This window comes from Sitophilus oryzae, unplaced genomic scaffold (assembly GCF_002938485.1).
Source record: "Sitophilus oryzae breed Bouriz unplaced genomic scaffold, Soryzae_2.0 scaffold_535_pilon_pilon, whole genome shotgun sequence".
NCBI lineage: Eukaryota > Metazoa > Arthropoda > Insecta > Coleoptera > Curculionidae > Sitophilus > Sitophilus oryzae.
This window is the reverse complement of record NW_022147124.1, coordinates 306,207-316,802: the sequence shown is the minus strand read 5'-3', so window position 1 is coordinate 316,802 and position 10,596 is coordinate 306,207. Positions and strand designations below refer to the sequence as shown.

At 32.7% G+C, this 10,596-nt stretch overlaps 1 protein-coding gene across 1 annotated transcript; it reads left to right on the top strand.

Moving 5' to 3' along the window:
- Positions 1 to 5,219: 5,219 nt before the first annotated feature.
- LOC115886928 (achaete-scute homolog 1a-like) lies at positions 5,220 to 7,222 on the top strand. Its single transcript, XM_030906258.1, has 2 exons — positions 5,220 to 6,120; positions 6,756 to 7,222. Exon 1 carries the CDS (start codon positions 5,338 to 5,340, stop codon positions 6,100 to 6,102), a length of 765 nt encoding a protein of 254 aa, XP_030762118.1. The 5' UTR covers positions 5,220 to 5,337; the 3' UTR covers positions 6,103 to 6,120; positions 6,756 to 7,222.
- Positions 7,223 to 10,596: the final 3,374 nt, after the last annotated feature.

Here is a 10,596-nt window from a genome sequence, read left to right as displayed (position 1 = left end):
CGAAAATCCACTAAGTCACATTTTTTGTTGAATTGGATTAAACACACCACTATGTCCAGTTTTTCACGGTCTTTAACATGAAAAACCCATTAAGTCCAGTTTCGGCATCCTTATAATATAATATAAGGATGCCAAAATTTGGGTTTTTTTGCGTTTCCAAATATCTAGTATGGACTTTTTCAAAAATCTGAAAGGCGCATATTTATGACCCCACAAAACTGCAATTCTTTCCTCATTTAACCGACTTTCTACCTCCATTAGTTTCCGAGATACCCATAGAGAACATTGTAGAAAACTCACCCAATGATGCCCTTAATTGAGTATAGCTTCCGTTTTCTTCTAACAGCCACCATTTTTAACGATAAAAATGATAGCATTATGGGCATGAATTTAATTTGAAGAAGTAAGAAGAAATCTTTTAGCTGTGAATAATAATAATATTTCAACCGTTATTGCCATTTATGCTCTGAGGTATAACTCTCTCGTCTAACCAGCAGTACCCCGCCAAATGCTTGAATTCCACTACTCTGAAAATATCTTCCCTAACTTAGCGATGGCATGATGGAACGGTTCCTCGTGTTTATCTTAGACTATTCCTAAATTTTCATGAAAGAAGTCCATGTGCCAGTGAAGTGCAATACATCTTAAAAGTCGTATTATATCCCACGGCCTTGTACGCACAATTCTTTTTGTACAAAGAATAACTACACTTTTGTGGTTAACCAAAAAGCTCTTCAGCATGTTTTGGAATGCAAATTAAGTTAGTTCTTATTTTCGATTTAGGTGTTCACTAAATGTCGAATTTTGGAAAAGCTGTATAATCTGGGGAGCACAAGAACTACTTATTTGATTTTAGCCTCACTAAGGCGACGAAATTTAGTATTCAAAAATTGAAAAGTGTCACCTTCATGTTCGTTGTTTTCACAAACTATTTTAACCCTAGTTCTAGGTGCAGAGGCAGTAAGTAAATATTTTCCATCATGACCAAATGACCATTTTGCTGACCGAGATTAAATTTTTCAACAAAATGCATTCAATATAAACCAAATACAAATGATTTAAAATTTCCAAAACATTTGAAATACTATACTGGGTGGTGGCATCATCGCTGGAAGTATAGGAAATTCCATGCAAATATTGTCGTAAATAGGTTTGGTTTGGTTTGGCATAGACCATTAAAATGGTCTGCCTATGCTGAATACATATATGGAGAATTTGAACAATTTTGGACAATCCGATTTTAAGTAATTTAAGTAAAAGAGCGTCTGTTTTAAATTAAACTGAACTGTAACAATGCAAAACCAATCAAATGTTAACATACCTCAAGTTGTCAACCTATGATCTTATCATTGTCAATTGCATAGATAAAGGAAATAAATTTAGATTGGAATGCTCTTCAAAACGCTTTGGATCGCGTATGTTATACGCGATCTAACATTGCTATAACCATTACTAAGAACAACCACAAACAAGAACAGAAACAATTTTCTCCCGACAAAGTCAGAATCTTCAACAATTACAAAATCTTTCAAAATTTAAACCGCCTTCATTGAAAAAATACCGAAAAGTGTTTAAAACGTCGATTTTCAAAGTAATTATGGCTAACATGTGAGTTTAATTTAAATTTTATTTACTCAAACCCGTGATAATAGCGAAAAACTGGCATCGAAAAAAATTAAAACGCTGTGAACTGCAAAAACTATTGTGGTATAAAGTCGATTTTAAATATTGCATAGGTATTTCATACATGTCTTTATCTCGGTCTTTGTATAAAATAAAGTTTCTTATAGGAAAAAAATGTATTTTATTTATAAAATTAAAAGAAAATAGTAATAAATTTAACTAATAGGTATCTGGCGACATAATTTCGGAAAAAGCCAAACCGGTCCGAAATTAACAAAAGCTTTGGATTGCGACCGTTGTAAGAATAGCGCCAAATATCTAGTATTTACATTGTCCTTATGGACACTTTCCAATCTAAACTTGTTTCATTTATCGATGGTTAAATGTAATTTGTTGTGCTGTCTACACTACTATATTGTAGTACCTACGCTTAGTGTCCTCGTAATATATTTTTGTAATTTAAACCTGGTTCGAATGAGGCAATAGTTTAACGTTTAGAAAATACAATAATTTAACATTGACAAAATTATAGTATGGCAACTTACGGTACGATGGTATTTACATTGTTACCTGTTCAATTATAATTTAATAGTAGATGCAGTTTTTCTTAAGTTAGTTAAAATCAGTTTGTTCAAAATTGTTCAAATTTGCCATATTTATTCAGCATAGGCAGACCTTTAAAAAATCTCTTTACAACTTCACTCTAAAATTAACATAGGAACCAATATCTGGACAATTCAAGATATACTTAATAATAACGAAATATTACAAAAAGTAAATAAAACGTGAAGAATAATACCAGATATGGTATCTAAAGATCACATCAGCTCCATCTCTGAACAGATTTTGAAACTGGCATCTGAATTTAAGGGCAGGTAAAAATCCTCTCACTGACCTTCCTCCAGTTTCGGCCCTTAACATTTATGATACATGAGCCCTTTAATTATTGCTTATAAATTAGTATTCACCAGCTCTAAATCTTTGATTTTATTAGCTAGGCCTTGGACTCTATACCGGACCTCTATTTCTTTTCATAGCGTTGCAATTGAAGTGAAGACCTGTAACAAATTTATGACAGGCAATTGTAACAAGTACGAAACACACTATTTAGAGTTTATTTTTGTTGGTGGTTTAGTTTTTGATGGCTTCATTGTTTACGCACATCGGTTTGAATGTCCTAGAAGCATAAATAAAACATAAATCAAATTTTATATGGTGGTAATTGTCAGTAAAAAATTCTAAGAAATCAGTGGTAGTGGATCGTTGATAACTAATTTAAAAGTGCAATAAATTGTATATTATTTATTAAGTTCCTTTAGAAAAATATAAATTCTGTATTATTAGTATGCTTAAAATTATAGGTCACATCATATTATATAGTTTATATGAGATTTCTTTCCAACTCAATCGTTTACAATCTATGAGTAGCATAATAAATATAAATTTTTTAAATCAAAAGACTAATAATCGCAAGTGAATTTATCAAATCACAAGAGTTCAATTAAGTTCAAAGCACACTCCGAGTGTACATATCGTGTCAAAAAGTCTCTGCTAGTTGATTGATAATGGCGACAGTAACTTCACACTGCAAATTTTGGCTATAGGATCGACAGAAAGCTTATTGCGTAAACAACTAATTGTTAAAGAAGAATATTGGTCAGAACAAGGATTAGCTACATATGTATGTACTTCTGGTTCATCTAATAGTTTAATGTTACTTTGAATGTGGTATACAATGATTCAGTATTATTTGTAAAAGAATTTCAAATTTCCATTGTATTTTTTTATTAACACAACCTTTCGATCAGAAGAATCACTGACCGTTTTGTGTAAATTCTTTAGTTCTATAATCTTTCTACTAGGGAATGAGAGACCAAAATCGTCAATTTTTATTAAGCCGAAAATTTTACCAATAGCTATTTTTTATTTGCAAGAACCTTACAAAAATTTTAAAGATGAAAATAAAATTATAAAAAATTCTGAATTTGTAGGAAATGTTATGTGCCTTCTTTAAACCTAACTGCCTTAATTTGGAACAAAATTAATTATTGGATGTAGATTTTGATGATGGAAAAACGCATACATAATAGACGCATATATCTAGTAACGTAATTTTAATGTCAAAGGGGCCTATACTCTCTTATTCTACGTCTTTTAGTTAGTTAATTAGAGTTATGGACATCCGAGAGTTGAAAAGTCATGTAAATCGTCAATTTTCATGACTATGTAGAAAACGAAAAATTTGTCATTTTTGGCTTAATGTTTTTTAATTATAATTTATAACTATTTCCCAAGTTTGTACCATAATCTACTTTGTTTCATATATATTCTTTAAATTTAAATATGTTACAATTTCTCATTCATTATTTCAAAGATAGAAAACAAAAATAAAATAGGAACTAATAACATAATTAGATAGTAGTTATATATTTAGTGTAAACAATATCGGATTTTATTAAGAAAATCTTGTGTGAACAAGGAAATAATTCACAATATTGTTGGAACTGTGAGGCCGCCTAAATTACTCAAACTACATCAATTCTCAAAATATACTGTATTAAAGTTACTGGATTCAGAATCCATGAAGATTTAATCGAATGTATCTATACCTTCAAATCAAATTTGCCAATTCAACAAAACATATTTAAATGACATACCTCCAACATTTTCGAAAGCGTATGTTAAAAATGTAAAACTTTTATGATACTTAACTAAATTAGGATATTCTTTACAGATAAGTTCATTCTTATCTTAAGATATTTTGGTAGATATATAATTTTTTTATATTTTTGTTTTATGAAATTAAAAATGTATTTAATTACAAAAAAATTCTAGAGATCCTTCCGTGGTTTTAAAGAAAAGGATGACTTCCGTTAGGCTTTTCCCGGCAACATCTTCAAGATCTACGAAGCTCTGGCCGATGAATCTATTCCGGATGTCACACAAAGTCAACTACAACTACAAGTGTAGCTTTCTACAAAGTACAGGATATATAAACACTCCATTAAAGTTTGTTTAGTGAAAATCAAAGTCAATTTGATGAAAAACGTTTTATCGATACGGTATAAACGAAATGCAAAAACATTATTTTTTGAAATATAGCAATTAAGTCAAATTCAATAATGTATTTAATGACATGATCTACACATACCGACGGAAGAAACCCAAGATTATCGCATAAATATTTATTCGTGTCGGTTTGAATCGGAAAATATTTTGAACGGTCGTCCAGTTGTATTAGTGCAAGTGAAAAGTGACGGAGCCAGAGAGCGAATCAAGTTGATCGCGAGCAAGTGCCGCGGATGGAAATCACTTGCGACGTCCGTACGTCGCGGATGCATTGGCAGCTGTCGTCCTCCCCGTTGCCAAAATTAAGATTCCGCACGAGACATTTGTTTTGTCTCGTGCACTGACTGACGGCACCGGCAGCAGCAGCTTCATCTGCCTGCCTTCTCTCCCACCGCCGCCGATCCTACTGCGAACCACTTTCGGCCTTTTTCGGAGCGAAGCCGGCACGCGTTGCCTCAACCACCCCGAACGCGCGCACCGGCCGCGTGGTGGGGACCGGCCCTGATAGAAAACGCAAGCTCTAGAGCTTCCGAAAGCATTCATCCGCTCGCTCTTAGAGCCGTCGTGCCTTAAAGCTCTCTCTCACGCTTCTCTCTTGTGTTCTCTATTTATACTCTCGCGCGTCGCGATCACTTTTTTCATTTCATGGCTTTGGCAATGACCCTTGGCCAGAAAAACATGTACAACGTTATCCAGCATTCCGTTCCTCAGGGAAACTGTGTTATTGTGTCCCAAGCTCAGAAACAACTTTCCGGAAAAAGACCCTTGGCTCCAGCTCCAGAACGAACGTCAGTTTTGGTGTCGAACAACAACAACAATAATAACAACGACCTGAGGTGTAAAAGAAAAATCCAGTTCATGCCTTACGGAACTCCCGCACAACAACCTGCATCGGTGGCCAGAAGAAATGCACGAGAACGAAACCGCGTCAAGCAAGTAAACAACGGATTCGCCACTTTGAGATCCCACATTCCTCAAACCGTTCTTCAAGCGCTATCGCCTCAACCAAATACCGGACGAGGAGCATCAAAGAAACTATCCAAAGTCGAAACACTTCGTCTGGCCGTCGAATATATCAGAAGTTTGAAACAGATGATCGACGATCACGAAAGCGAGATGTCCAGTAATCCGGGTGATAATCAGTCAGTCGGTGACCAAAGGTACTATACGAGTTCCCCGGAATCGAACAGTTTGTATCAAGGTTCCTACTCGATTCTGTTACCAACACCGGCCTGTTCGGAAGCATCAGCATCACCTACACCATCCCAAGTTTCTGAAAGCTCGTTTTCGGCAAACTCGGCGTACACCACCTCCCTCTATCACAATCCAGAAAACTACGAGAACTACGATCCGAAAAGTCCAGAAGACGAAGAGCTTCTAGACGCAATATTTTCATGGCAGCAAGAATAATCTTCGAGATCCTTCGAGGTTAGTACTGTTTTATTACTATTTTTCTCCACTTAGCTCGAGTTTAAAGAGTAATTACTTTTAATTAGGCTATTTCGGTCTCTTTTGAGACGAAATGAAGCGTTTGAATTCACTCAGCGTAATAATATTGATTAATTAGACATAACCAGTTTATGCAGTATCCAGTTCTTTTTTTTCACCGTCAGCACAGTAATGCAAAAAAAAAGATCGTTCAAGTTCATCAACATTTTTTTTATATATAATCATTTCCAGTCTGTGTACAGGGGGAATAAATTATTACGAAAGACTTTTTATGCTTGCACCCCAATTTTTATACCTGTTTGAGTTTACCTGACGGTATAATGCAGTGGCCCTAGTATTTCCTTTTTATCCCCGGGCAAAATACCGTTCATTTTTTGTACCACAGAATCTTTTCAATGCAACTTGACAGGGGTCGGGAATAAAGACTAGTTTCTTATAAGACCCGAACAATACCGTCTGAGACGGTACAAAGAAAAATGCGCGAAAACTTCGTTTAATTTGTTTCTCGGGGGTTTTGTGCCAGTTCTTTTAAGCGAAACAAGTTAGAATAACGGTCGAATATACATTTTGCTTCCATCCATACCTTAACTAATAGTTTTTTTTCCTTGTTACAGGTTATAAGCGCTGTTTGGCCAGTTGAAATTCTAATCAAAACAGAAGAAATTCCGCAAAAACTCCAGTGAAAAAATTCCAGTGCCTTCTTCATTCCAGTGAGAAGTGATATGTTATATATATAGTTTTTTTGAAGAGTCTATCACTTGTTTTTCTAGTCATTGTTATTGTACATATTTACCTGTATATATTGTTTATATTCTATAGTTTTATATTGACGGAAGACGCTTCCTAAATTCTATGTCTTTATTTTTTTTTGTCACGACAATAACGACTTAGCGCTCTCTACGAATTTACACTTTTTTATATTTTTATATAAATTTTGTAATTAAAAAAGGTCTACAAATAGATTTTCGTACTGATTACTGATAGTTACTTTTTAATTTAAAATTGTTAGTTTTTTAAGTTGTATATTTAACTCGATTTAGTATTTAAACGTACTGAAATAAAAAAAAAAAACTTTTTTATATTTGTCCTAGTTTTATTTTTCACAAAATTAAATAAATATCACCCGTTAAATAAGAAATTAATGAATTTTAAGAATATATTTGTACTCTATTTAAAGTACAAAAAAGGAGTAAAATAATTAAGAAAGGAGAAAAAATATGACCTAATTATAAAGCTAGCCGCCTAAGGAAAAAAACGAGTCCATCTGCCTTGTATATTTAGTCAGAAAAATCGATAAGATCTGGCTGTTAATATACTAGTTGGGCACGTGGATATTCAAACCACCTGCTTTCTAGGTGCATCCCCCCAATATGGAAATTTACTTCGACTAACCGTGTTATAGGCTGACCAGTTTAATACAATTAATTACAAATGATACCAGTACCTAACCATAAAAGAAAACACATATGTTTTAGAATAAAATAAATACAAATATGATTCCTTTTTTTTAACTGTTTTGAAGTGTGCCTGTGTTAAACTACTGAGTAGAAAAATATAAATTTTTGGAGGTTTTTTACTTAAAAAAAGGTCTCCTGGTAAAAATTGCTTATACGATTAACCTTATTGAGATATCATCAAGATATCAAGAATGGAAATTATTAATACAAGTCATTATTGACAAGAAATTTTGACTGGATAGTTATTATACAAAAATAATAAATTTGATGAAAAATTATGATAAATTTAAAAAATAAAAAACATAATTTCTTGATAATATGGCAACATAGGCAGTAGATTAAATTTACAAGAAAGAAAATCCCTGAAAGATCCAGTGGTTCTCAAAATTTGAGCAAAAAATCTTTTTTTTTTGGAAATTTTTAAAGTAAAATATTATATTCCGTTATTTGGACTTATTTGAAAAACGATAAAGAGAAAATATATTTCTTTTACCGAGATCTACCATTCCTTAAAATACTTGCACTTATTTCTGGGACATCCTGTATTCTCTGTTATAAAACATATAGGTGGTGCCTACTACTAGTAGGAGTCATATTGACATCGAAATCGAATTTCTCATGATAAAAAACATTAATTTTAATCCAAATATCGACGTTACGTCAGAAATTATTTGGAAAAAATAAAAAAAAAATAAAACCACTAGGTACACCAACGACAAAAGCCTTCACAGTAATAGATGTGTCTGTCATTTTAATTTCAAAGTAGTTTACTTTATTTTACAAAGAAATAAGTTGGTTGAATAACGCAATTTATTTATTGGTAGGAACGCATAACATAAAATTAACAACTAAATATTTTTTAAATTATAAAATTTTAGTGACACGACATAATTGCTTTAAAATATAATAAAAAAGACTGTATAAAACTGAAAAATTCTATCTGTGTTAATACAAAACAAACAAGAGAATATTTTAAACAAAATGCAACCTGCAACCACATACAAAAAATATAGAATACATATAAAAAATACATATAAAAAATAGATGATACTGGCTCCTGCAGCAAATAAAATAACAAATAGTATAACCTAATATTATAAGTAACAAAATATAAATACCTATATGGAACAAAGGAATTTGTTCCCTATCCATATTCATAAGTCAATAAAATGGAGAGTTTAGAAAAAAAGGTAAATTACCAAAAGAAAAATTAACAAACATGACGAATTGTCATGATGTTGTCATCTTGGTTGTCATGATGACGAAAACGAAAGGCGATTGTTCTAATTTCTATTTAGAAATTACGTTTTATATGGCTGCTTCTTTCTCTCTTGTTATATTAGAATGAGATAGTGGGCCCAATAGACGCAATGCGCAGATCAACATAAATAGAACGAAATTTTGCGTTCTGAGTAGCTCTACGGGAACGTTGTCCCTCTCTTTGCCAGTCTCTTTTTATTTGTTTGTCTATGCACAAAACACACAACTAGCAACACGAACTAAAATTCAATTTTCAATTTCAAATTCAAATAAATCACAAATAGGTATTTGACATAATTTGACACAAATCATAACCTATAATTTGGCAAGAGTTTGACAAGCCAAAAATTTTAAGTCGAGTTCATACGCATCTGCCTCCGTAAAAGGTTCATCGTATCGTCACTCCAATAATTTCTATTGGAATATGATCTGTCATTTTTGAAATAAACCAATAAAACTGGTTAAAAACAACAAGAGACGACGCCATGACGGATTTATATACCGGGTGTTTCAAAAAGCATGTGCCATCTCTCGTGGGAAGATTCCTCCGATTCCCTCCGAGGCTTCTAAAGTATTTGCAAGAGAGGCTTGTAGAAATCAGTTATCAAAAAATATCGTTTCAAGTAAATCATTAAAATCTAACAAGGAGCACAATATTGTCAAGAGTTTGCGTAACAAAGATTGTTTCTACCTAAAAGCTGATAAGGGAAATAAGGTTGTTATATTAGATAAAAAGACTATTACGATAAGGTTAACAACTTAATCGATAATGGCCCCTACATAAATTTGAAAAAGAATCCTTTGTCTAAGATGGTAGCAGACGTTAAAAAAACTCTAAAAGAATGTAACACCCTTATTGATCTTTCTTTAAAGAGGAAATTGCAAGTATCCAATCCCTCATTACCAAAATTGTATGCTTTGCCAAAAATTCATAAACCGGACAAGTCTATGCCCCCAATTGTATCGGCTGTAGGTTTTCCGACTTATAATTTGGCAAAATGGTTATCAAGGGAGTTCGAAAATTTACCTGATCATGAACCTTCTTTCGCAGTTAAAAATAATATTGAATTCATTAACAAAATTAAAGATATAACATTGCATGAAGGTGAAATTTTGGTCTCCTTTGATGTATCTTCGTTGTTCCCAAGTGTTCCAATTCCACATACTTTAGGCTACTTGAAGGAATTACTGAACGCAAATGGTCTCGACAACAAAACTGTGACTGAATATATTGAGCTTACATCGTTATGTATGAAACAAAATTGTTTTCAATTTAATAACAACTTTTGAACAGCGGGAAGGTACAGCAATGGGTAATCCATTGTCTCCATTTTTGGCTAATTTATTCATGAGCAGGTTTGAAGTGGAGGCTAAGAATCAGTTTGAGTATTTTACAAGAGTTTGGTTTAGGTATGTGGATGATATTTTTGCTGTTTTTGACACACATTCAGACACCATAGATAATTTTATTTCTAAGTTAAATAATCGTTTTCCTTCCATTAAATTTACGCATGCAATTGAGAACAACGACAGATTACCATTTCTAGATGTATTAGTTATTAGAAATGCTAATAATTGCCTGGAATTTGATATCTATAGGAAAAATACGACCACACGCAGATATATTCCTAATGAATCACATCATAGTGTTGAACATAAAATGGCTAGTTTAAATTTCTTAGTTCATAGATTACTTAGTTTCCCACTTTCCAACGAAAGATATGAAATAGAAAGAGAT